Genomic DNA, 27,603 nt, shown 5'->3' with positions numbered 1-27,603 from the left:
AGAAGGACAAGAGAGAAAATCCTGTGCACGTTTTAACAAAAATGGGAAAAAAAAAAAAAAAGGGGGGATGAAGCAGGAAATGGAAGGCTTAACTGGAACCATAATTTGTCTGCTCATTCCCAGCCTGTGTTTCAGCTCACAGCATCTCTCCTACTGATCATCACTCAAAGATTAATACCCCTGAAGAGTTTTATTACTTCCACTTATATTCAATATATATATCATTGTTTTAGTTGAAATTCAACCATTCTGACCAGAAAAGCTTTTTTTAGCAAATCAAAGACAGCAGGCAACATTTCAGCAAGCCCAAGCATATTTCAGGTTTCTCCCTCAACCTGCTTTAACATCCTGGAAGTGAATTATTTATCACTGCCATATATCATAGTTTATACAACTCATTTATTATACTGAGTATCAAAATTAAAGTTTTTTGTACTCCTCATCAGTTCTGGAGCTGGTTTTTTAAAGAAAATCAGAGCTTCCACCACATCGTGCAACAGGAAAAAAAGGAAAAATACCCCAGATGAAAAGATCCAATGCAAACAATGCACTCCAGGAAAGGTTCAAAATATCCTTAATACAATAGGTTGTGTTTAGGCATTCAGGCTATGTGTATCCTTATAAATAAACACATATTTAAAGAGTGACAGCAGAGCTGCCCAGGGATGCCATTTGTTAATGCATACTCACATAAACTTCGTTGTGATCAAAGCGTTTTTTCAGGTTGTTGATGAAGGAATCTTCATTAAGTGGCTCTAAAAGAACCATATCTCCCACCCCTATCATGTCATCTAAGAGTGATGTCTTGACCTCCATTTTTGCCATTTTCTCCTGCCAAGAAAGAAATGAGAGGGGGGGGGGGAAAAAACCGAAAAATTAGCTTAAAATTATTCTGATTATTCACAGGTTGCTATTCAGTAACACTATTTAAGGAATAGAAGTATAAAGCCAAATCATCCTATGATCTTTTTAATTATAATTTCCAAATAACATTCTCAAACAATTTCTATCCACCCAGGTAGCCCCCACAATTCCAAACACTTAATTTCTAACAGTCAAAAATGCCTTCATTACACAGGAAACTGCAAGAAACAGGAATGAAAACTCCAGTGGGCACCACATCCAGATATTTTGGCTGACTTCACCACGGTGTCCAAATGTCCACAGACCCAAAGTTTTACCAAAAGCTTCACCTGCATTGCCAGTGCATCATGTTAGGCTTTAAATTTGGCAGTACCCTAGCCTGGACTTCTTTCTCACCTTGCATTTCTCATCATTATTTAATATTTCCCATCAATATTTCAATGGAAATAAACTCCTACAGAGACAAAGCCCACAAAATTCTGGCTTAATCCATAAACCCTGTTATCTTGAGTGCCTATATTCCAGTGCAGTACTGCTCTTGGTTACAGGAACCTACCAAATTACTTCACCTCCCAACCAGTTTTCTTTGGATTTATCTGTCATTTTATTGCTTGAGAGAGCATTTTTGGGGGCAGCAGCAACCTAGCTGACAAGGTTTCAACAGGGAACCAAAGTAGCCAACTCTGATTAAAAAAAATTCAGGCAAAGAAGCCAAGATCAGCCCAAAACTCAGCACCTATTTGGGTGTCCCAATTTTACCCTTCCAACCTAAAAATTCCAGAGGATGAAGTGAGCTCCTCGAGGACTCCAGGCACAGTCACTGCTTTCAGGATGAGGCTAAAAAATCAAGTTTTTCTAACACACATCAGAAACCAAGACACACCAAGTTGGCAGCAAACTCTCAGCTATGAGACATTACCAGGCTTGTCCCCTCTGCCACTGCAGGGTGTTTAATTCTCAACAACACAGCAAAGCGTTTGACACCGTCTCCCACAGGATTATCCTGAAAAAGCTGTCAGCCCCCAGCTTGGACAGGGGTACTCTATGCTGGGTTAGGAACTGGCTGGAGGGCCGGGCCCAGAGAGTGGTGCTGAACGGGGCTGCATCAAAATGGCGGCTGTGGTGTCCCCCAGGGATCAGTGTTGGGCCCGGTGCTCTTCAATATCTTTAGTGATGATAGGGCTCTGCAGAGGGACCTGGACAGACTGGAGAGTTGGGATGATCCCAACGGGATGAGGTTCAACACAACAACCCCATGGGGAGCTCCAGGCTGGGCACAGAGTGGCAGAAAGGGACCTGGGAGTCTGGATTGCCAGGAAGCTGAACAGGAGCCAGCAGTGTGCCCAGGTGGCCAAGAAGGCCAATGGCATCCTGGCCTGGATCAGGAACAGCGTGGCCAGCAGGTCCAGGGAAGGAATTCTGCCCCTGTGCTCAGCCCTGGTGAGGCCACAGCTTGAGTCCTGTGTCCAGTTCTCAGCTCAGGAAGGAGATTGAGGTGCTGGAGCAGGTCCAGAGAAGAGCAAGGAGGCTGTGAAGGGATCCAGCACAAGTCCTATGAGGAAGGGCTGAGGGAGCTGGGGGTGTTGAGGCTGGAGAAGAGGAGGCTCAGGGGAGACCTCATCACTCTCTACAACTCCCTGAAAGTTGGAGCCAGAGGGGGTTGGGCTCTTTTCCCAGGCAACTCTCAGCAAGACAAGAGGGCACGGTCTCAAGTTGTGCCAGGGGAGGTTTAGGTTGGAGATTAGAAAGAACTGCTTTCTGGAGAGGGTGATCAGACATTGGAATGGGCTGCCCAGGGAAGTAGTGGATTCTCCGTGTCTGGAGATATTTCAAAAGAGACTGGATGTGGCACTGAGTGCCATGGGCTGGGAACCACGGGGGGAGTGGATCAAGGGTTGGACTTGATGATCTCTGAGGTCCCTTCCAACCCAGCCCATTCTATGATTCTATGATTCTATGATTTTGTCTTTTTTTTTTAACCCCTTCAATACACCATGCCTGCCACTAAAAGCTGGACAAGAAACTTGTCTACAAACACTCATTTCCCAATATATTTTCCAAACACCTCTTACACAAGCAGCCTGGACTTGCCATCACAGCTATCCATCAGATAACTCATTTTTAAAAAGCACAACCTTTTATCTCTTGCTTCTCTCCACTGCATTACTACATGTTGATTTTTTTTTAATTACTATTATTATTATTTTTTGGAGCACTGAGTGGCATTTGAGGGATATTAGATCAAGACTTAAGTCGTGTTTGATGTTTTTCCAGATTCAAAGGAGAGAAGCAAAGCTCCCCAGGCAGCGAAGGGAAGTGATGCAGCAAGATGCCCAAAACCTGAACCCAGCCTGGGAATTACTTGAAATTCACACAGAAATGCAAAAACACTGCTGAACTATGATAACCAACCAAAGCTGAGTCAACTCTGCTAAACAAACAAAAGAGCGCTTATTTTAAACAAAAACACTGCACAAATATTTTTTGGAGAGGGGAACACATTTATTCCAAAAAAGTTCATCTCTCAGAATCACCAAGAAAATGTTAAACATTCAGAGAATCTTTTTCAGAGGTATCACTTCAACTTCTGGCTCCCATTAAGGCAAATTCTTTGAACTGCCAGGCTCATTTCCATGACCTAATCACTTCCCATCCACCAGGTAAAACCCAAACAATTTGTGAAGACTGAAAAGAAAATTCTCAAGTATGGAACTTATTAAATATTGAGTTTGTAGTTAAAAAAAAAAAAGTCAACATCAAAATCCTAATATGGGTAATTTCAATTTATAATTTAAGTTCTAAGTAGTATTGTGGGATTACATCCCACCTAGCACACTCCTTGCATCACTGCTGGGGAATTTCAAGCCCAAGGGCAGCCAAACCACCTCAAGGGCACTCCAGCTCAGAGGCACATTCTGCACAAAGACACCACATCTACTACTAAAAGCGGGATCAGAAAGTGGTACCCAAATGCCAGTTGATCAATATATATTTGAAAAGCTCCATTTTATGGTCAATGGTTAATTTTCACCTTTTGTTTTTTTTTTTATTTGACATTCATGCTATGGTTAAAATATTTCCATTAATGTGAGAGCTAGAAAATAGTTGAAGCGTAGGTGATGAAAAAAAAAGGACATTATGTCTAGACTGACACTGAAGTCTCAAAATCTTCTGCAAAAATTTAGTTTTTTGCAAAACACCCACTAAAGATGACTTTATGCACTGATATATGTTTCAGGAGCAATGTTGTTATTCTCCACTTTGATGGGATTTAGTCATTAACTTTAGCTAACAACACAGGAATATCTGGCAAGCTTGGGGGGTAATTTGGTTGCCCACCTGAAGCAACAGGTGGGGATAAAAACTACTGTTAGGAAAAGTCAACAATGTACATTAAACAAATTCATTTAATCCACTAGAAGAATGTAATAGGAGAGCTATAGACAGAGCTTGCAAACCAAAAAACCAAAAGCAAACCAACCTGAAAAATCAGCACACTACACAGAAATAAAAAATAAAAGCAATCAAATCTTTGCTACATTGCAAGATTAAACTTCAGTCAAGGTTTGTAGCAATAATGCCTAAAAAGCTCAGAAACTCAATCTGGATCCACATCCAGGGATTTATTTTTGTCATATATTCGAAGTGGAGAACACTACATAAAAGCAAGCAGCTTCTCTAAAAAAGATCTCTAAAAAGATTAAAGTTGCTCAAGAACCATTTTGATGAACCAGAACCATCAGAAGGCTGGGACCAAAGTGTATTTCCAGTGTCTGAGAGCTCAGCCATGACCTAAACCACAGCCCCAGGAATTAGGTGGGAACCTAATGAACCAGGTGGGCTGAGTCCTTTAAACCAAGGGCACATCCAGCTACTTGCAAATGAAGATTGCTGGAAATTGCTGGAAATATTGGAAATGCAATAAGAAATAACCTAAAAATGGAAGTAGCACTCCCTCAGTTTACCTAAAACGTTGTTTTTGGGGGACTGTAACATTTCCTTCTGTTGACAGGAAGAAAAAGTAAAAAGATCACAGCTGCAAATTATTAAAAGTCTCATATAGCAACAAATTAACTGAGAAAAAAAATATCTCCTTGCAGCCTGCAAATTCGATTCTTTCTCAGACATTTTCTGTTCTCTCCCACACTCACTTACCACTTGAGCTCTCCCAAATTTACCTTTCTTATCCCTAAAGTAAACATTTGTAGCTGCTCTGAACATCTCCCTGCTCTCCAGTCAGCTGCCAAATCTGCTCCTTCTCACTTTGGTCCCACAGCCAGGCCCTAATTCAATGGAGTGAGAACCCTTTCAACAAGTTTCCATTCTCAGAAGAATAAAAAGGACTCTTCAGTGATCCTGCACAGCTTGAGCTGTTTTATGTTGGACAAGATGCTCAGGAGGAGGAGAAGGGCTGGGCACACTACATCTTGTGAGATGCTTTTATCCACATGCTCCCAAGTTCCTTTTAAAACCCAGAGTGTTGCAGCTTGCAATGCCTGGGATTGCCATCCAGCTAGGATCTAAAACCTTCCTGGTCCTTGGATGGATGGCAAATTCAAAAGCACCCTAATATCAGCCCCTCTGAAAGAAGAGCTAAACTGTAGGTAGAAGGTGATACAGAGAGAAGGCAAAACCCCAAAAGCTTTGTACCACTAAGTGCACACATTCTCTAAAGGGGAACCTCTGATAACCCCCTTGTTATCAGCATACAGCATGTTACAGAATTATCCAAGGTTTTCCAACATCACCCTCACCCTGTAAACCAGCAACAACTCTCAGCAGCTGCCTACAGATGTGCACACATCTGCATTTCCCTACCACAAGAAAGACATGGAAGTGCTGGAGTGTGTCCAGAGAAGGGCCAGGAAGATGCTGAGAGGGCTGGAGCAGCTCTGCTGTGAGGACAGACTGAGAGAGTTGGGGTTGTTCAGTCTGGAGAGGAGAAGGCTCTGAGGAGACCTTGTTGTGGCCTTCCAGTATCTGCAGGGGCTACGGGAAAGCTGGGGAGGGACTTTTTAGGATGTCAGGAAGTGATAGGAGCAGGGGGAATGGATTCAAACTAGAGGAGAGGAGATTTAGGCTGGAAGTTAGGAACAAGTTCCTCACCATGAGGGTGGTGAGACCCTGGCACAGGTTGCTCAGAAGGTGGAAGCCTCATCCATCCCTGGAGATTTTTAAGGCCTGGACAGGGCTCTGAGCAACCTTTGCTGGTGGGAGGTCCTGATCCATGGCAGGGGGTTGGAACTGGATGAGCTTTAAGGTCCCTTCCAACCCTGAAAATTCTATGATTTGCTGCACTGGAATTATCACTGGCTGCACAGGTAGGTGGCTTGTTTTTGTTTTTGTTTTTTTTTTCCTTGTTTTTTTGTTTTTTTTTTTTTTGTGGCATTGTAGCAAAAGACCAATTTCCCCACCGCCAAAGTTGTGACAACAGAAGTACCCACATATGCTTCAAGCTCTGGTTATTAAAAAAAAAACAAACCCCACTCAAAACCCCCTTCGGTTTCACTACCACCAACTCACTGTAGGAAGAAGCATCTTTTCCTTCTATAAAAGCTACCAGGGACAACCTGCAGCATCAGTAATTCAGCATGAGAGCTCAGACTGATTTTATGTTCCAGGTCTGATCCTGAGCTGTAATTACATTCACCCACTCATTCCCTTTTTTTTTCCTCTCTCAGGGAGCAATCAGCCCACACAGCACAGGGACAATGAGAGGCCACTGCTGCAAAAAGCAGTGAGAGACACGGGGTCATTACTTCAACAAAACAAACCCAAAAGGGACTCCAGCCCTCTTGCACTACTCCTGACAAGCAATTTAGCAAGAGGGGGGATTTAAATTTGTCCTGTTTTGCTGCCTAACAAAACCCTACAGATCCCTGCCTTCTGACTGATCCCCAGAAGGCTCAAGTCCAGTGGAAACACCTTGTGCTGGTTCACCCTGCAGCTGAACTATCCAAGTGCCCTTCCCACTCACAGCTACATTTCCTGATAGCAGAATGTATAGAAAAACATTGGTATCATCCAGAGAAAAATATTTACTTTGCCTCCCCTAAGTTTTTTCATTCTCTGGATGCTCCAGTGCACCCAACATTCCCTATCCATTACCTGGAACCCCAGCACCTTCCTGCCCAGCTGGGAATGCTCACAGATGCTCTGCCACCATCAAGGTGATGCAGAAACCAGCATGAGAGTGCAGCCCAGGATTTCTTCCAGCAAGGAAAATGGACTTGAGAATCCTGGCAGCCAGATTGCAAGCTGGGATGTGAACAGATATTGCAAAAGCAATAAAAGAACTCCTGGAACACTAAAATGCTTCCTCTTGACTCTCCATAGTTCCTTTTGGTTTGGCCAATGTCTGAGTATCTTCTGAATTCTCTTCCCTCCCAGTCCTCCTGAACAAATCAGGGTTTCCAAAACTGAAAAAATTTATTAAAAAAAAAGAGCTTATCTGTGGGAAATGTCAGCTAATTCAAGAGTCCCATCTCACCTACCAAGCCAGAGCTGTGATTTGAAAGCCTTGTGCAACTCCTCTTTATTTCCCGTGGGCACTGAGCATTGCACATGCATACCAGATTCCTTGAGCAGCTCCCAACAAACAGCTCTGGTAAGCTGCAAAAGGAAGAAAATGTGGCATTACAGGGGCATATTTGTGTTAGGACTGCAGGAATGTTTGCATTCAGCAGCAGCTCCATGGGAAGGGCTCTTTGGCAACATCAGATTAGGAGAGAGTTGCGCCCCACTGCCTGCAATTTAGATGAGAGATTTGTCCAGCAGAATTCCAGAGGAGAGACCAATGCTCTGCTGGCTCCTACCACCTGGATGCCAGGCATTCACCTAAAGGTTGGGCAACTTTCCTTCAGGAAGGAAAAAGGCCACTTGAAGCACTGCCGAACAAGCTGCTGCAACCAGGTGAAACGGTGGCATCTTTGAGCACTGGAGCAACAAGAGGCTAAGCTGGAGTTTAGAAAAAAAATCAGTCTAATAACTGGAGTTCATTGGGAAGTGTCAAAAATGTTCCTTGGGACATTGTCTCCAAATGATGTCAACAGTGGTTGAAGTTTTCTTCATTAGCAGGGCTCAAGCCCTTCCTGAACACAGAGGTTTGGTTGCTGTTGCTTGAGTTCTCTGGCAGCTCCTGTGGGGGTACTGTTGGGTTTTGTGTTTTGTTTGGATCTTTTTTTTTTCTACATTATTTTATTTTACATTATTTTTGGTTGGTTACCAGTGACATTAAGCAGTAATTAGTTATTATCAGTCCCCCAAAACCAAGATGCCCCTTTCACAACATCACAAGCCTGAGACCCTGGGGTACATCTATTCTGTTCCTTGTCCTCATGCTCCCAGAAGTACAGGTTTTTCTGATAATTATTTTGCAACCACACCACCATAACAGCCACCAGGAATTGCAGTCAGAGGTTAATCTATTTCCCAAGGTAACTTCCAGACTTTAACTCACCTGGGTTGGTCATACAGACATGTTAGGTTTTGGAAAAACATTGGGACCCTTTAGCATTGCTAGGGTACCCTTCTTTAGCTCCTCCTAAGATACAGCTTGAAAAAAATAAAAATAAATCAACAAAACATGTAAAAATATCCATTTTTACCCTGCAAAAGTTCCTTTACATTTTTGGTTACACTGACAGGTCTCAAAATTCCAGGTATGGAGTAGCCTTTTCTGTAAATGGTTGCTCTGGAGCCTGAATTTTATTTAGTTATTTATTCAGTAATTACTTCTGTACAATGGGGAGAACAACCTTGGCCATTTTCAATGCATCTGGAAATAGGTCTTCACAAGCAAGGCTGTTTGCAGTCCAAAATTCTGGTTAAATTCCCACTGACTTCAGCAGAAACAATATTCAGGGTGGTTTCTTACATTTAGGCTTTCCTTAGTCATTGTCTAACCACAAAGTTTTATGATCATTCCAGGTCCACATCCACAAAAAGGGATGAGATATTCAGGAACAAAGGGGACCTCTTTTTAGCACATACCTTGCTAAGATTCTCTTGAATCTTTTCCAAAATGTGGCTGCAAAAATCAGAAGTTGTCAAGGGTCCTGCCTACCTCCAACAACTGGATTTCAAACTGACAAAGCCCTTTGGACAAGTTGAATTTTTAAAAAGTTGTCAGTACAGAACATGAACACAAAGAAAATGTCTTAATTCTTTAAAATAAAATAAAAATAAGAATAATGCCCACAAAAATTAGCCTTTACTACTGAATATTCCAACTCCACTGAGCAGGGGGTGGCCTTTTAAGCTGATTATCTCCATCTTTAAAGCTGCCGTTTGAAGTTTTCTGCCCTTTTTTTTTTTTTTTTTGGGATCCAGCCCAATCCAAAGGTTATGTTTGCATAGCTGCTGCAGAACAGGGGGAACATAAACCCAAGGTAGCACTTATTTATTTTGGGGGATCTTCTTTGTTTGTTGTGTGTCACACGCCAGCGGTTTGGCTGACACACCAGAGCTCGCGTTAAAAAGATCCCTCACAAAATACCCCTACAAAACAAAGTGAAAACATTTCTTCCGACCAAGGTTTCCCTCCTTTTGGAAGGATCAAGAAAGCGAGTTTCATCGAGATCTTTTATTTTTACTTTTATCATAATGGGGTTTTTATTTCCCCTTGGTCACAAGCATAGAATCATAGAATCATAGAATCATAGAATGGGCTGGGTTGGAAAGGACCTCAGAGATCACCAAGTCCAACCCTTGATCCACTCCCCCCGTGGTTCCCAGTCCATGGCACTGAGTGCCACATCCAGTCTCTTTTGAAATATCTCCAGACACGGAGAATCCACTACTTCCCTGGGCAGCCCATTCCAATGGCTGATCACCCTCTCCAGAAAGAAATTCTTTCTAATCTCCAACCTAAACCTCCCCTGGCACAACTTGAGACCGTGCCCTCTTGTCTTGCTGAGAGTTGCCTGGGAAAAGAGCCCAACCACCCCCTGGCTCCAACCTCCTTTCAGGGAGTTGTAGAGAGTGATGAGGTCTCCCCTGAGCCTCCTCTTCTCCAGCCTCAACACCCCCAGCTCCCTCAGCCCTTCCTCACAGGAATTCTGCTGGATCCCTTCACAGCCTCCTTGCTCTTCTCTGGACCTGCTCCAGCACCTCAATCTCCTTCCTGAGCTGAGGGGCCCAGAACTGGACACAGGACTCAAGCTGTGGCCTCCCCAGGGCTGAGCACAGGGGCAGAATCCCTTCCCTGGACCTGCTGGCCACACTGTTCCTGAGCCAGGCCAGGATGCCATTGGCCTTCTTGGCCACCTGGGCACACTGCTGGCTCCTGTTCAGCTTCCTGGCAATCCAGACTCCCAGGTCCCTTTCTGCCACTCTGTGCCCAGCCTGGAGCTCCCCATGGGGTTGTTGTGTTGAACCTCATCCTGTTGGGATCAGCCCAACTCTCCAGTCTGTCCAGCTCCCTCTGCAGAGCCCTCCTGCCTTCCAGCTGATCCACACTCCCCCCCAGCTCAGTGTCGTCTGTGAATTTGCTGATAAAGGACTCAATCCCCTCATCTAAGTCATCAATAAAGATATTGAACAGAACTGGGCCCAACACTGATCCCTGGGGGACACCACAGCTGCCATTTTGATGCAGCCCCGTTCAGCACCACTCTCTGGGCCCGGCCCTCCAGCCAGTTCCTAACCCAGCACAGGGTGCTCCTGTCCAAGCTGCGGGCTGACAGCTTTTCCAGGAGAATGCTGTGGGAGACGGTGTCAAAGGCCTTGCTGAAGTCCAGGTAGGCCACATCCACAGCCTTCCCCTCATCCACCAGGCGGGTCACCCGATCATAAAAGGAAAGCATCCAGGCACAGAGCCAACCTTGCTCTGCTCAGTCAGCACATCCCTGGTACAGGCAACAGAAATCTACTCCTGGTGGGGCAGCTGGGGTAAATACCAAGTAATATCATGTCAGTAAGGTGGGTATTAAGAGATGTCTTAATATTAAGGGTTAAATAGCAGAGTACACCCTAATCTTCTCCTCAAACACTTGTGTGCATTGCCTGCTAAGCAGTCAGTGATGAGCTGGGAGATATGCAGAATGTGAAATAACAGAACAGGTAAGATCACAGCTTCACTCAGCTGCCAACAGCAGGAGGAAAAGCAGCTACAGAAAGCTGTCAGGGCAGTCACTGAGCCAGATTTAAAACTGGGAATAGCCAAACACAAAGCTAACCAGGAGGGTCAAGAAATCTGTGTCTGAGAAGCAGCTCTGGTACCACCCACATGTCCCCAAGCTGCTGGCAGGCACTGTCCTGCCCACAGAGTAAGCTCCAAGTTTCCAGGCACCACATTCTCTTCCAAGCAGTATAAGTCTGGGAAAAGCTAAAATTTGCATGGCTGATATTTCCATACCAATGATTTTCCTTTTCCATTTCAAGCAGAAGGAAAAGAAGTCACCTAAGCACCACCTCAGAGATCTTATTCCTGCCCATTGCAATTTTTGCATCTTGGAAACCTCACCTGATGGGCTCCTTGTAAACAATATTTGGATTGTTTTTAGGCTGAGATTTTACACAGATCAAGACATGTAGAGCTAGAAAGGTTTTTTTTTTTTATTTATGTGTCCACTCCTTCACGTTGAATTCCATTCAAAAGGCAGAGGAGTAAAGGACAACAGAATAGCTGATTTTTCACCCATCTGTAGGAGCAGGCAGGAGAGGAGATGGAAGCATAAAGGCTTCATCAAACACTGCAAGGAGAACAAACACCTGATGAAGTACCCCAGGGCCACAGCAGGAGAAAAACTTCAAATGGAAATGATGGCTTCTTTGTAACTCAGCCCATCTCCCTCCTCAGGAGAAAAACCCACAGGAAGTCAGACTTGATTAGTCCCATTTCTCCCAGGACTAGCTGCCAAGGTAACAGAAGAGTGCAACATTTCACCTTCCAATCTGCCATCCCTGTCTATTCTGTGCATCAGCTTCTCTTCAGCAGAACAGTTATTTTTCAATGAAAAGCACACGGAGGGGAGGAAGAAAATAAAATAAAACAAATCTGGATGCAGGTGTTGCAGGAAGAGGAAGCAATGTCTGCCCTCACCCAGGCTAAAAAAAAAGCATCTATTTAAGGGCAAGGGAGGCTTGGATAAATTACATATGCTGTTGAGACATGTTTGGTTGTCTCAGGTGTTGAACTAAATCCACAGTTTTGTCATTTTCATTCTCAGCAGTTGTTTTCAGCAGGACACCTCAAATCACAGAATAAAAGTCACGCATTTTTAAATTAAGATATCTCCAGCTATTCCTGTGTGTCTCTTATCAAGAGATATCTCAGACAATGAGGGTGATTGAATACACAGTAATCCCTCTTGTCCAGATGTCTGTGAAGTAAGAAGGCAGCAGACTGGTTTTATTAACATCTAGCATGACAAAAAAGGCATTTCCAAACCCAATGTAACACTTAACAGATTTAAGAGAGGGACACCTCCTAAAACATCAATAGAAAGCACCTCCCACAGAAGAAAAACAGCTGGCCTCATGGCAGACATCCTTCAGGTATACTCACAACTACAAAACCCCAGGTTTTTGGTTTTTTTTTTTCCACCTGGTAGTTTCAGGAAGCAAAAAGTTCCATTCACATGAGACAGGAGTCAGAAATCATTACGGGGTACAAGGAGCTCCAGCTCTACCCCTGCTTGCCAAAAGATTTCACAGGGCTTCTCCTGGAGTGAACTTTGCCTTTTACCACAGCCTTGCTCTCTTTGATCACTGGAGGTAATCTCCAGGAGGTAATCTCCAGAGCCCTTTTAACTCCAGCAGCCTGACAGGCTGTGATCTGAACAGTGGCAGCAGTTCCTCTATCAGGTCTGCAAGTTCTGAGCCTGGTGCCAAAACCTCTGTATCCCAGAATCAGGACTACTACACACTGCACTACTCCAGAGACTTTTGAGTTTTTTCCAGCCTTCTCATGTGTCATGAGAAATCTTTCCTACAGAGTGCCTGATTTCCAGGCTGAATTAATTCCTGATCAGCAAATCACCACCTCCTCTTCTTGTCGTTCAAATTCTACTGGGCTCTGGTTTTGTTATTAACTTTCAATGTGTTTTCTCCTTCACAGGAAAATATTTAGAGGGGATCTCCCTATAGCCCTCATTCTGAATAAAGCACAGCCAGAACTCCTTATTTTCCTCTTGGTGGCTTCCCTGTCCCCAAGAGCATCCTGACAGCCCCTTTCTGCTCCCACTCCCATTTGAGCCCATGGTTGCTGAGCAGAGTTAACCAAGGCTGGACAGAGGATTCCTGGTACCTGGTGGCAGAAATATTTCCTCACCACAACTAGGAATATTCCTTCAGAGAGTCGGGGATTCATTGTTTATTTTTCACCCCCTCCACTATCCCTTCCCTTCCCCAAAAGCTTCACCTGGAATCAGCACTTCCTGAGCTTTCCCTGGACTTAGCTCAACCCCCCCATCAGTCACAGACTTTCTCTCCCAGGTAAAAACAAGAATAGTTCTCCCCACACTCAGTAACCACCTGGCTCAGCTACTCCCCAAAATAATCTGCCTTTCATCCCCCCACCGTCTCCCTTCTGCCCTCTCTCCCAGCCTCTCTTGATGAGAAGGTAAAGCAGCTGCTACTCCTACAGCAAATAAGACCTCCCAGGTATTCCTTCCTTCCCAGTGGATAAGCACTAGAAAAAGGTGGGTTTTTTCCTTCCCAGTGGATAAGCACCAGAAAAAGCTATTTTTTTCTCCACCCTCAAACATGAAGCTCTAGGAAAGCTGCTTGGTGGATGGTTAACTGGTCCCTAGGGTACCAGAAGAAATGGCATCTCTTCATCTCTCAGCAAGCATCACCAGTGCCTCTCTGTTAAGCTGCTCATTTATTTGGGCAGTGGAAAAATGAAGAGGATGAAAACCAACCCCACTCCCTTTTCCACAGCTCTCCAGAAGCAGAGCTTCTCATTGCAGTGCCATCCAAAAAGCCCTTGTTGCATTAAGGATCCTTCTCTGAGCTCAAAGGACACCCTTAACTTCCCAGCAAATTGTTGTAACACAAAGACATTAAAATACAAAGAGCAAGTGCAACTTCCTTTGCTTGGGCTTTCTCAAGAGAGAGAATTCAACACACTATCACCCAGTGGTTTCCTCATTTCTGAGGTGCAGGTTTTCAAAGGTCAGTGGAAAATATTAAAGTGCAGTATCAGGATATTACATATGTTCCATTGTGCATAAAAACCTGGTTACCTTCAGAGCAAATCTTTACAAAGATATTCAAATACCAACATGCCCTTTTAGACGTGAGGAAGAACAGATCCATCCAGAACACACACACAAAAGAGTAGAAGGATACATTTCAGGATGTAACTGCTCTGTACCTGGTTTTCCTTCCATTGTAGTAAATCCTGCAGTTTAATTACTCTTATTCCTAATTCAAAGTAACCCCCAGTAGCACTTCAAAGCATACAAACTATGAAATTATGGAAAACTACAGAAAAAGAAGCAGAGACTGAAAAGGAAGAAAGCTTGCACAAAGCATATTTGTGGGCCTAGGAAACTTGTACCAATGCTGACCAGAATGTGGTCACAGACTTTTTAAAACTGCTTTCTGCTGACAGTAGGGAAAATTGAGTCTGCCCTTGCTGCCTTTATTTAGCAAATAAATAAATCTACAGCAAACACTTGTGATAGCACAACCACCACCAACCCTTCTGGTACTCAGCACCTATTCCTCATCATTATCTCCACATTTTCTACTCCCACCTCTGCAGAGGAGAAGATGTTTGTGACAGTAACTCTTTCCCACCCTCACTCCTGGGGATATTTGGATTCCTTAGCTTGGGCCTTCAACTCCTTTGGTGAAATGTTAAATCTGGCTGCTTAGACTGGAGGCCACCTCTCTCTCCACTTGCTGTCATCTCAAAGGTGGAAACATTGGTATGGCTGGGGACAGGACTTTTCCACTGGGAAGATGCAGCTTTTGCCTCTGGGGTAAATTTCTCCTATATTGTCTGCACAAAAGGATGTTTGCATCTGAAAGGGACACTTGGTAAGTTTTCTTTGCCTCTGAAATTTTGAAATTTTCCCACAGTGACTTTGGTATCAGATTTCAAATGTATCAAGAAATGGACACAAGTTTACTTCCCAAATGGGAAATGTCTCAGTAGGTGGGAGGGACAAAAAAGATCAAGTTTTGAATAGTTTTCTCCAAAAGCAAAACCACTACCTCTTTGCATTGAAAAAGACAAATTGGATGGTTCTAGCCCTGAGGGTTGATGATAGATCAGACTAAAAATCTTTGCAAGGAACTGCAAAGACTCGACAGTAAGTTAAAAGAAAGGTAAGCAAAAGGTATGAGAAACTGCTTTAGTCTTAGACATTTTTGCAAACACAGGGAAATGGACTAAAAATGTCAGAAGTCACTGAAAATGGCCATGCATACTCTTACAAAAGCTCTACTCCAGCTCTACTCAAAGGAGAGCCTGTGGCAGGCCAAACATTTGAGAGTTCCCCAGCCCACAGATAGAGGCTGTGACTGCAATAACACATCATGCCAATGGCTTCTGGAGGATGGGGACAGGTACCAGAGGTAAGGAAAGAAGTAGAGGCCACCCAGTTAGAGAAAAAACAGCTTGACAGGGCACTAAGTGCAAAGAATTATGAGGGAAAGAACTGATGTGCCTACTGAGGGGTGGAAGATGGGAACCCCAGGCAGGGTCACAGGAAAACTTCCTTTATCTGCTTGGTGAGCAGAGGTGCTGCTCTGATTCAAAGGGAGAAACACCTATTATGCTTTTATGTATTTTTAGATATGTGAAAAGGACATGGGAAGTTTTTCCCTCACCATTCTCCCCCAAGGCACTGCTGAAAGTCCAACACCACAACACCAAAAAAAAAAAAAAAAAAAAAAAAAAAAAAAAAAAAAAAAAAAGAGAGAGAAAAGGAGAGAAAAACAGAGAGGAGATCCTGCTCTCCACATTTTGTTCAGACACCAAAATCTGGAGTCCTACAAACCAAGCAAGCAAAGCTTTCAAGCTTTCACAACACACAAGCAATCTAGGACACAGCTGGAAAGAGCACACATTTGGAAGCTAATGCTCAAACCCACCAGGAAGACTGGAAAAAAAAGACCCTTGTTGCAGTTCCAGCATCCTCTGTAGCTGCTATAGCACAGAGCTGCAGCCTTTCCACTACCCCATCAGTGCAAAAAATCCAAATCCTTGGTTTTTTTCTCTTCCTTCTAGGAACTGCAAAGCTGAAGAACATCCCTGTTTACTATTTAACGTTTCTTTATGACAAAGCATGCCTTGATGTTAGCTTCTACATCAGAAATTCAGCTCTGGTTTCCTTCTTTTTGGAGGACATGAGCGCAGGGGTTACAGAAGGGTGTAATTGGAGCTGTTACTTCCTTTCCCCGTTGAAGAGAAAAAGCTGTGGATCAAGTTACAAACTCAAGGGCTGGCCAGCAGGGCTGCAGCCTTCCCAATTTTTTTTTCACCAGTAGGTCCCCCAACAAACAGGAGAAGCTATTTAAATGGCTCAGAAAATTCAAAAGACTTAAGTCCATAGCCTACTGAGAGGGGGGGGGAAAACCTTTATTTTTTGTCTCTCATCAAACTCAGGAAATTCCCCAAGCTTGACGCACACAATCACTCAAGTCACCATTTTCCATGTAGGTTTGTTCTTCTGCACAATAAAAAAGGGATGAATTAAATGTAAGTGAAGATTTATGGGATGGTCTGACACGTAAGATGAACCTTGCTGGGGATGGGTAACATTTGTCCCAGCTCTGAAGACACTGGGAAGCAAAAGGAGGGGACTGAGCATCCAACTTGGCCCACACAAGCCCCAGGCTGTTCTCCAAGCTCTCCCACTTGGGCTTTCTTCACCTTCCTCTCTGATTCCCAAGCCACTGCTACTACAGCCACAGAACAAAGATGAGATCAGACTCCAGCATGAGGAATTTCTGTTCCCACAGAGCTCAGAGAAACCGGATGATCTCAGAGGATCATGTGAAGAAAGTCCATGACACTTCCATGAGGCAGAGTCTCTCCAGCATCTTGCCAGCAGTTTCTTCAGAGTGCACAGTGGGAAAAACTAATGGCTTTGCTTATGTTTCCAATTTCTCTCTCCCACTTCCTCCTCTCATTTACCAGGCTTTTATTTTCCCTTCCCCCAGTGCCACTAGTAGGCTTGCAATGTACATTTGCCCTTCCAAAGGGAGCTACATCAAGCCTTGCACAACGTTTGAAAGGGCTAACACACACAGTTAAATTAAATTACTGCACCCTGGCATTGGTTCCTCATGGAGTTCCTCCTCACAGATGTGATTTAACATGGTCTCTTAAAAAAAAAAAAAAAAAAAGGAAAAGAAAAAAAGGCAAGTTTCTGTGATGTAGGATGCTTCCATGAGTCCTTTCCCCTTTGCTTTGTGGAGCACTCAGTCTGTTTGTGGTACCCTTAGGGAGCCAGAAGCTTTGGAGATGTCCAAACCTGAATTGTACTTTAACAGATGGGTCAGGCTATTTCTGGTCCCTACCACTGCCTGCTTTGGGGGGAAAGCCTTGGTTTTTGACCCTGGGCTTGACAAAGTGCTGATTCATGCAGGGAAAGGATGGGCAGCTTGTTGCCAGCCTTAATTCACAAATAACAATAGGACAGACGGATATGGGAAACTCATGATTCAACACAAAAAATTGCAGTCTCAGTCCTTTTACCTGACTTTTTTTTTTTTTTTTTTTTTTTTTTTTTTGGTGGTGGTGGTGATTTCTAACCTGGAGAAATTTTCATTCGTTTCTTCAAAGTACGTTTTAAGAGTAATTGGCTTTTTGTTTGTTTGTTTGTTTGTTTTTTCATCCCTGCTTGGTTTTTCCTTTGGGATAGTGGTTCTAAATCAGTGCTTGGAAATTCCAAAGGTTTCCAAAAGACTTGGAAAAAAAGCAAATAGCAGGCAGGGCACTACCTATATCCATCCCTACTTTGCACAGGTATTTCAGGCAAGACAAACGGGGGCTGCACCAAGACCCTTGGTGGCCTTATCCCTGCCGGGATTGCCATTGTCCTGGCCATTTCAAGGAACAAAGAGATGCCGTTCCCAAAACACGGCGGCACCAGATGTCCTACTCCCCGCAGCCTCTCCAGGCTGCCCTAGCTGGGAGGTTTCACCGAACTATCCCCGCAGGGAAGAAGCTCTCTGGGACAACGACCCTGCCCTTCGAAGCCCTTTCTCTAGTCTCTTGCTCCGAAAGTTGCCCGACGGCAGAATTCATCGTCCTGCTCCAAGTCACCGACACCCTTCCTTCCCACGGTCCTTCCTTCCCTCTCCCCGGACTTTTTTTAAGTCAGTAAAGCGAAGCCGCGCAAACACGGGAATTATTTTAGATTTTTTTAAAAAAACAACACAACAAAAAACAAACAAAAACCCCAACACCCCCCCCCCAAAAAAAAAAAAAAAACAAAAAAACCAAAAAACAAAACAAAAAAAAGAAAACCCGAAAACGCAATCACACACAAAAGCCCCACAGATGCTACGGTCTCTTTCCACAAAAACACAGACACACATATTCTTATTTTAAAGAATAAGATCCGGACCATCTCCTCGTATACCCACACCAGCATTCACGCCTAAATTCCAGCCCCCAAACCACCCACCAGATGCTAACGAAAGCCTCTACCCCCCGTAAATCGTCCCGAAGCCGCAGTTCAGCGCCGGGAAAGGGACGCCCGGGAGCCCCCGGAGGGGATCCCCCAGTTCGGACCCCGGCACCGCCGCTTCCCTCTCCCGCAGCACCCAGCGCCGAGATCCCAAACCCCGCAGCCCCATTCAGGTGCGGGGAACGGCGGGTTCCGTCCCGTCCCATCCCATCCTATCCCATCCCATCTCATCCCATCCCAGCGGGCTGCCCATGCGGGAGCCCCCTCCTCACAACAAAGGGGTCCGGCCGTGCGGATGCCGGCAGGGAAGCCCTTACCTCTCTCTGCCTTACCGAAGGGCGATGCCCGCCGTCCCGCGGCAGCCCGACGCCTCTCGCCCCGAGCCGCCCCGCCGGAGCTCAGCGGAACGGAACAGAACCGAACCGAATGGAGCGGGGCGCGGCGCGGTCCTCCCCCCCCGCTCCTCCGAGGGGCGGAGGCGCCGCCGCCCGCCGGCCCCCGGCAGCGCCCGCCCGGCCTCGCAGCGCCCTCCGGCGGGCACCGACCCGGCCCGGGACCCGGCCCGGCTGTGACTCCGAACCGGGGCTTTCGTCACCTGCCTCCACCCCCCACCTCACCGCCCTGCAAAAGGGGGACCGGGGGTGTTCCAGCTGTCCTGTGGGTTGTGGCGTGGTGACCTGAAACCTGTGAGCATCCCCAGATCATGGAATGGTTCTGGTTGGAAAAGACTCCTAAAAAACCATCGAGGCCAACAGTTAACCCAGCACTGCCAAGGCCACCGCTAAACCACGTCCCTAGCACCGGATCTGCGCAGCTGTTAAAGCCCTCTGGGGATGGGGACTCCACCACTTACCTAAGCCAAGAAATATTCCCTAATATCCAACCTAAACCTCCCCTGGCATAACTTGGGGTCGTTTCCTTTTGTTCTGTCACCCAGTCCATTGGAGAAGAGGCTGAGCCCACCTCGCTACAACCCCCTTCCAGGAGGCAAGAAGGTCCCTCCTCAGCCTCCTCCTCTCCAGGGTGAACAACCCCAGTTCCCCCCAGCCCCTCCAGATCTCCAGCTGCACCCTGGTATTCTTTTGTTTTCTGTATACTTCACCTGTATACTTGCCCCTGTGCTCAGCCCTGGTGAGGCCACAGCTTGAGTCCTGTGTCCAGTTCTGGGCCCCTCAGCTCAGGAAGGAGATTGAGGTGCTGGAGCAGGTCCAGAGAAGAGCAAGGAGGCTGTGAAGGGATCCAGCAGAATTCCTGTGAGGAAGGGCTGAGGGAGCTGGGGGTGTTGAGGCTGGAGAAGAGGAGGCTCAGGGGAGACCTCATCACTCTCTGCAACTCCCTGAAAGGAGGTTGGAGCCAGGGGGGGGGGTTGGGCTCTTTTCCCAGGCAACTCTCAGCAAGACAAGAGGGCACGGTCTCAAGTTGTGCCAGGGGAGGTTTAGGTTGGAGATTAGAAAGAATTTCTTTCAGGAGAGGGTGATCAGCCATTGGAATGGGCTGCCCAGGGAAGTAGTGGATTCTCCGTGTCTGGAGATATTTCAAAAGAGACTGGATGTGGCACTGAGTGCCATGGGCTGGGAACTGCAGCGGGAGTGGATCAAGGGTTGGACTTGATGATCTCTGAGGTCCCTTCCAACCCAGTCAATTCTGTTCTATTCTATTCTATTCTATTCTATTCTATTCTATGATAAAAGAGTGATGAATCTATGCATCAGCAGGGCTGGAGGGCTCCAGGTCCTGGGATTTGTCCAAAAGCTGTCTGCAACATCTGAATTGTAAGAGGCTGGAAAAATTGAGAATACAATCTCTTTATATATGCAGAAGAGCTACCAAGGAATATGATGCTTAGCTGAAAATATATTATTTGAAATAACAGGAGTGTTTTAATAGGAAAGATTTTAAAAAATGCACATTGCATCTTTGCTGTATGGTTCTGATCCTATGGAATCTGGTGATGGAAACTGGATTTCTGGCACATACTGAAGAGTTTTGGCTCCGTGACTGTAGTTCAGGTCCTCTTCATTCTTAATTATCAAACATTGGGTTTGCCTGCAGATGAACTGGAGCTTGTTGCTATTTAAGGACACTCCAGCTTGGAAAAAGCCTACTTGCAAAAAAAAAAAAAAAAAAAAAAAAAAGTAACAGAAGTCTAATTTGGTGGGTGGTTTCTTAGAAAAAAGCACGTGGAGTGTAACTTTGCACCTTGGGTGCTTTGTCAGGAAATGTGTGAGTGTAAGAAGTAGATCCAAGCACTCCCCTCCCTCATCTGGGCAGGTTTTATGGGCATGGGGACAAATGGCTTCTTACTTGTCCTCAGACCCAGATTCAGGCCAGGGAATGGCTGAGACAAAGTAAGAATAAAGCCCTTTGGGGGGGTTCTTTCCTTTCCCTGATCCCCTCTTTGCACACAGTGGAGGAGTCACCCTACATTGCTGGTGGCTTATGTGCTTCTCAGGGTAAAACTGGGAAGATAAAACGGGTTCTGCCGCAGCTTGATCTTAATATTTTCAAATGCTTACATTTAAAATATGTTTTGAGGAGGTGCTGAAAACATTATTGCAGAAATCTCACCGGGGATGCTCAATTTCATGCCCAAACCAGGTCAGCTTCTCCATTTTGTTTAGGTTTTGGAGACTTAATCATAGAATCATAGAATCAGCTGGGTTGGAAGGGACCTCAGAGATCATCAAGTCCAACCCTTGATCCACTCCTGCTGCAGTTCCCAGTCCATGGCACTGAGTGCCACATCCAGTCTCTTTTGAAATATCTCCAGACACGGAGAATCCACTACTTCCCTGGGCAGCCCATTCCAATGGCTGATCACCCTCTCCAGAAAGAAATTCTTTCTAATATCCAACCTAAACCTCCCCTGGCACAACTTGAGACCGTGCCCTCTTGTCTTGCTGAGAGTTGCCTGGGAAAAGAGCCCAACCACCCCCTGGCTCCAACCTCCTTTCAGGGAGTTGTAGAGAGTGATGAGGTCTCCCCTGAGCCTCCTCTTCTCCAGCCTCAACACCCCCAGCTCCCTCAGCCCTTCCTCACAGGAATTCTGCTGGATCCCTTCACAGCCTCCTTGCTCTTCTCTGGACCTGCTCCAGCACCTCAATCTCCTTCCTGAGCTGAGGGGCCCAGAACTGGACACAGGACTCAAGCTGTGGCCTCCCCAGGGCTGAGCACAGGGGCAGAATCCCTTCCCTGGACCTGCTGGCCACGCTCTTCCTGATCCAGGCCAGGATGCCATTGGCCTTCTTGGCCACCTGGGCACACTGCTGGCTCCTGTTCAGCTTCCTGGCAATCCAGACTCCCAGGTCCCTTTCTGCCACTCTGTGCCCAGCCTGGAGCTCCCCATGGGGTTGTTGTGTTGAACCTCATCCCGTTGGGATCAGCCCAACTCTCCAGTCTGTCCAAGTCCCTCTGCAGAGCCCTATCATCACTAAAGATATTGAAGAGCACCGGGCCCAACACTGATCCCTGGGGGACACCACAGCTGCCATTTTGATGCAGCCTCGTTCAGCACCACTCTCTGGGCCTGGCCCTCCAGCCAGTTCCTAACCCAGCACAGAGTGCCCCTGTCCAAGCTGTATTAACAATCCTATTATTATCTGTAGATTTTCAGAGCAGATGCTTAGCTCCTAAAAATCTGCCCCATCCTTAAGTTTTTGCTACCTGTAAAAATAATGATTTTTTTCATCATAAGTGGTCAGAACTGGCTCAACAAAATATTTTTCCAGCTGAAAAACTGAGGGCTTGGTCAAAATTCAGTTCTGTGGTAGCAGTGACAGTCTGAGGCAGATGTTCTCAGGAAGGTAATGTAAGTTTGGGGTGCTCTGAAATAGACACAGACAAAAACCATCCCCAAAGCAGCACCATGACCCATTCCTTTGCCCAGGTCTCAGCTTGCTGTTCTGGGACATAGCTCCTGCATTCTTTCTCAATTAATTAACTGGGGGGCAGGGTGGGGGCTAAGTAATTGCCTTTTCCTCCAAATCTAAATGAAAACAAAGTTCAAGTTTTTGGAAGGCAAGCAGTTACTGTCCAGCCACCACTATTTATCAACAACACATCCAACAAGTAGCATCACAGCAGAAGAACTGCAAACATTTCACTGGGAAAGTATTTATTTCAACTTTACACATTAAAATTATCCTAAGTCATTGCAGAGCCATGAAAATACAAAATTTCCTACCTCAGAGGTTGAAATTCTCCAAAGAGACCCCAGGAGAAAAGCAATGTGGCTTTGCAGCTTTCCTGTCACTGGGCTTCCAAAGGGTTAATGGGGGCTACTCCTCAGCTCTTCTCTTCATGCCCATTTGATGCTTGGATTCCTGCAAACAAGAATGTCTATCTGTAACAGCTGGTGGTTTGGTAGCATTTATAACACAGATAATATGATGCATTGTTGTGAGATTTGTTTTTCAGGGAACAAATCAAAAATACCCAGATTTTCCCCCTACCCTTTCAGCACTCCATTCCCCCCCTCTTTCAGATCTGTGTGAAAGAAGGTGTCTTATTATCCATCCTTATTCCAGGGCAATTTTCTATCCTCATGCTTTATAAAATGGGAATTAGCAGCCCATCCCTGTATCTTACACTCTTAATAAGAATCCGTAATAAGAATATTTTTAATAAGAATCTGTATCTTAATAAGAAACAATTGATCCAGAAACCTGTGTTCTTTCCCTAAAGCAAGCTAGTTCAATACAAAAGGTATCACAACTCTATTTAGAATTTTTTTTCCCCTTTTTATTACATCTACTGGACTACCATAATTACCACTGGCACCATCTGCAATAAATAACAATAAAAATCTAAAATAAGCTAAAAGACATGCATGGCCACAGATAGATACCTAGAATCCTTTTTTTTTAAGAAATTGCTCCTTTCTTAAAGCCAAGAGATGCATCCTACACCAGATGAAATGGCAGGTATTAGTATTCTACCTACATTCAAATCTCTTTTGAAAGTTAGATAGAACCTAGAGGATATTTAAAGGGCATTTCCAAGCAGTGAATGATTCCATGTGCTTTCCTTAGCACACAGATGTCATTCTGGGATGGCAGAGGCTTTGTTTGGCAGCAGCCTGCAGCAATTTCAGAGAGAAAAGGGGAATGTGGTTGCATCCCTGCTTTGCAGCTCTGGAATCAGGGACTCACCAGAAGCTGTGGCAGAAATCCATCAGAGCACTTTAGGAGCTGCTTATTTACATATGACCCCCTTTTCTTTTTTTTTCCCCTCTTTTCTTTTTGTGGACTTTTCCATAAGGTGGATTAGAGCCTCTTGATTACAGCCCTAAGGCCTTCAGCTTCACAAGCCAAGCACATAAAACTCTCTGTAAAAGCTGCTAAGATTGCCAGGGCAAAACTGGGGAGATTCAGGGACCCATTTTGACTGACAAACCACAAATCAAACACACAACAAGTCCTTAGATCTGCCTAGGACAATCCCTGGCAATTAGAAGAGCACTGGTTAATGACTGCAAGTACCTCCCAGCCATCCTTGCTGAGAAAAGAAGTCAAAGAATAGCTGAATCAGCCACTTTGGGCAACAAAACCAGAACTGCAGTGAAGCAGAAATTTGTCCTGCCTGGCAGGATTTGAAGCAAAACAGGACAGTAATTTAGTCTCACTTATGTCCACTGCTCCAGGATGAGGTTAGTCCACCAGAAATACAGAAGACATTATTAAATAAAATTGGATGGGAGGTAAAAGTGCTCTTAAATAAATTTCATTGGTTGAACCATGCATTTAAATGTCGTAATTAATATAATAAATAAAAGGAGAACACAAAAGCAGTCATTTTTTCTTATTCTTTCAGACATCAAGAGTAGCTCTTGATTGACCTGATTTCTTATTTCATATTTGTTTGGCAGTTTCCATAATGGAGAGGTTAAATTATGTGAGATCAAATTATTCCTATTCATCAATGGAGCCAGCAAGAATAACACAACCAAAAAACCCAACCCAACCCAACCCAATTCCTTGACAGAGCTGAAAGTACGATTTAGATGTCCATCTAAACCTCATGCTTACCCACAAGACCAAGTTTAGCCATTTTTCCTGCACTTGAGAGAGGAAATTCTGCACCCTCATAAGATGCTGCAGCTATAGTTCTGTTCTAAATCTGTGGGACTGAGTATAATATCAGTAGGTTTTGGAAATACACTCTACAGCAGTTAAATACTTATCCACTTTGAGAAAAATAAAGCAAAAAAAAAAAAAAAAAAAAAAAAAAAAAAAAAAAAAAGCGGTGTTTATAAGATAATGACAGGAAATCTTGCTCTAAGTTTGAACACAGGGGTTGGACAGGAATAGTCTCTGGCTTCTTTTTTGTGGAAAATGGACAGAAATGGATGATTCAACAGAAAATCTGCCAGTGGTCCAGAGATTCCTAGTTTTGTGAGCAGAAAACCAGAGAGCAAAGACTGGACATGGACAGAGTTCATCCTTCACCCCAGCCCCTGGCAAAGGAAATTCCCTGCAGGTCAGAATGAAGGAGGAGAGGCTCTGTACAGCCACATTCTGGAATGTTCCTCAGGTGTTTTGGGAAGCATTGGTTAAGTCCCTGCTGGGATAGACCCTCTTGCCTTCCCAAACTGTGGATTTTATACAGGATTTTTATTCCCATCTGTCAAACCATATTTTAATATTATAACAGATTATTATATTATAATAAACTGTCGAGTTTTTGGCATAATGTCCCCACATTTTGCCAAACAGGGACTTTCCTCTGTGCCTTCAGGTAGCAGGGAAGTTTTCTCCTTTCCAGCCAAGCCCTGTGGAAGACATCCCAAGGGTCTAGACTTAAAATTCAGGAGGTCATCCCAGGGGAGATGTTGCCCAGTATGTTGGCAGTAAGCACAGGGAGAGGCAACACTTTTATTTCTGGCTAATTCAGGCTGGAAATCAGTTTTGATACCAAAGACCCCAACCCTCACTGGAACATCTCATGGTCATGTTCTTTTGAAAGCCAAAAATCCTCAGTATGGAGGTGGCTCAGCCCCCACCTCTGTACCTGGGAAGTTCTGGAGGTCTCTACTTCCTATAGCTTTGTAGAATTCTTTCACCTTTGGGATTTTCTTGTAGAGATTCAAGAGGAACTGACTCTACAAGTTTTAGGTACGGATTCAAAACCTTTTTTTGACTCCAAGCAAAAGTGCAGACAGATGGATGACTGAGCCCAACTCTTTGCTGGCTTTCCTCCCAGCCTCTGAATGGCAGCAACAAGGAGAGCAGTATAAATATTAAAGTGCAGCATGGAAAAAAATCAATGGCTCAAGAGCTCAGAAACAAGATGTTTCTGGAAGTCCCATCTTAGTAACTTTGCAAGCCTGAAGGCCTCCCACTTCCCCTGCTAGCTAAAGAAAAGAGATCAGTTTATCTACAGCACATATGGACAATTTTTTCTTCCAGCTTCATTGCAAGAAAAGCCAGTGGAAGGCAACCCAGTTGTGAAGGATGTGGCTGCAGGTGCGAGACAGATGCTGCTGACACCAGATTTCTCTGTTCCCCAAATGTGAACTACTCAGTGGGGATTATGCATGTCTTATATGCAGGGAAATAACAATTTCTTTGCTCCCCAGCTTTATTACAACACTCTGAGCTCTTTAGGGGGTGCAAATTGTTGCCAACAAGAAGCAAATTGGTGGTGTATGTACATGATGTGTTTCTGCATCCGTCACAGGGGAATGCAGTGCTTGTAAGAGATGCCATCTGCAGCCTTCCTGAAGCAAGGATCTTGAACCCAGCTCCAACCATGCAATCCTGCTGGAAGAAATAAGGCACCAGTGATGTAAGTGATGGCTCAGCCAAACCATTAACTGAATTTCTACATAGAAACAGAGCAAACATCAGTGCAAGTTCCCTCTACATTGCCCCAATAACTCCTCACCAATGCTCACTCAAGCTACTCCTCTACCTGTCTGAATCCAAGAATATACTTTATTAAATGTCACCAGATTAATCATTAGTCTGTCAAAAATGTAGCTTAAACACTTTCAGCATTCACTTAGTGTGTATGATTGAGCTGTTTGTTATTTGTGATTATTACTGTGTAATATATAGATTCTCATTTTTATTAAAAAAAAAAAAAAAAGTGGACCTATTATAATCAAATTCTCTATATTTACAGTGTTCTGTCCCATGCATGTTACAGGACAACATGCATTAGAAACCATTTGCTTTGACAGATCTCAAAGCTGCTCTGTTATTTTGTGTTCACTAAGGAACACTCTTCCTGTGTGTTACTTTACCATCCTTCTCTCCAATACCAAGACAACCAAAAAGATCCAGCTACTTTTTGAAGGACTGCAGCCAAGTGAAGTGCAAAAACCACATTCATGTTTAAGCACTGTTCCTGAATTTGTGCTTATTTGAAGTGGAAGAGCTGGGCTGAGCCAGGCTTTGAGCTCTGAAAATACAGTCTGTAAAATCTAGAATGACTGCTTGAAAATATACTTTTTTGTTGTTGTTGTTCCTCAAACAGATGCTCAGGGCTGAGCTTCCCAGGCGTCCTGGCTCTTGTGCCCACTACCAACATGGGGCAAACTAGAAAAAGGGTTTTAATTTCTGTCCTTCTCTCTTTACCTGTGCCAAGCCATTATGGGGGTGTTACCAGGGCTGAAAGTCTCATTTCACACAGATAAATAAATATATTTCCACCTGACTCTCACTAAGCAAGCAGTCTGGCTACTTGCTTTAGCCAGCCCTGAACAAATAATAATTGAAACCATTTGTGGGACATGTTATCTCTGAAGTAATTAAAGAAGTTCAGCTGACTTTGGACTAAATTACCCAACAACTTCCACACAGTAAAAGCACATTTGTAAGAGAAACAGATTTATTGCTTTTATGTAACACACAACTAGGGCTCACACATGACCCTATGGTTTCTGCGATAATTCTCTTTAGGAAAACACAACTGAGAGAGAGAGAAAAAAATCTAGAAACCTGCTTTTTCATCTCTATAATTTACCTTTGAGATCTGAAGAACCTGCCTGGGGGATGATTTGCTCTTTTTGCCTTAAAAAATTGATGAGAGAGTGGTCCTGAGGAAAGGGAGAAAAAAAGAAGCCTTCTCTCCAGCACATCATCCATCCCAGGAGGGAGTTAGACCCATTGTACCTAGCAGACCACAAGGACTGCTCCTG

The 27,603-nt window shown here is 44.6% G+C and overlaps 1 protein-coding gene across 7 annotated transcripts in view; it reads right to left on the bottom strand.

The window, feature by feature from the left end:
* The window catches only part of MYO1B (myosin IB), a 119,034-nt gene extending 100,110 nt beyond the window's left edge, over positions 1-18,924 (bottom strand). For 4 of the 7 annotated variants that reach the window (XM_030454307.1, XM_030454311.1, XM_030454308.1 and 1 more), the window contains exons 1-2: positions 18,794-18,899; positions 691-831 (exon numbers count right to left, since the gene is read on the bottom strand). In XM_030454307.1, the coding sequence (XP_030310167.1) occupies positions 691-825 (135 nt within the window). In that variant the 5' untranslated portion in view covers positions 826-831; positions 18,794-18,899. Of the gene's footprint in view, positions 1-690; positions 832-18,778 lie in introns of all 7 variants that reach the window. The other 3 variants (XM_030454309.1, XM_030454310.1, XM_030454314.1) reach the window with 3 other exon arrangements.
* Positions 18,925-27,603: the final 8,679 nt, after the last annotated feature.

The sequence above is a fragment of the Calypte anna genome, chromosome 7, assembly GCF_003957555.1.
Source record: "Calypte anna isolate BGI_N300 chromosome 7, bCalAnn1_v1.p, whole genome shotgun sequence".
Taxonomy (NCBI): Eukaryota; Metazoa; Chordata; class Aves; order Apodiformes; family Trochilidae; genus Calypte; species Calypte anna.
Note: the sequence above shows the minus strand (reverse complement) of the source record. Positions and strands in the feature narration are given on the sequence as shown.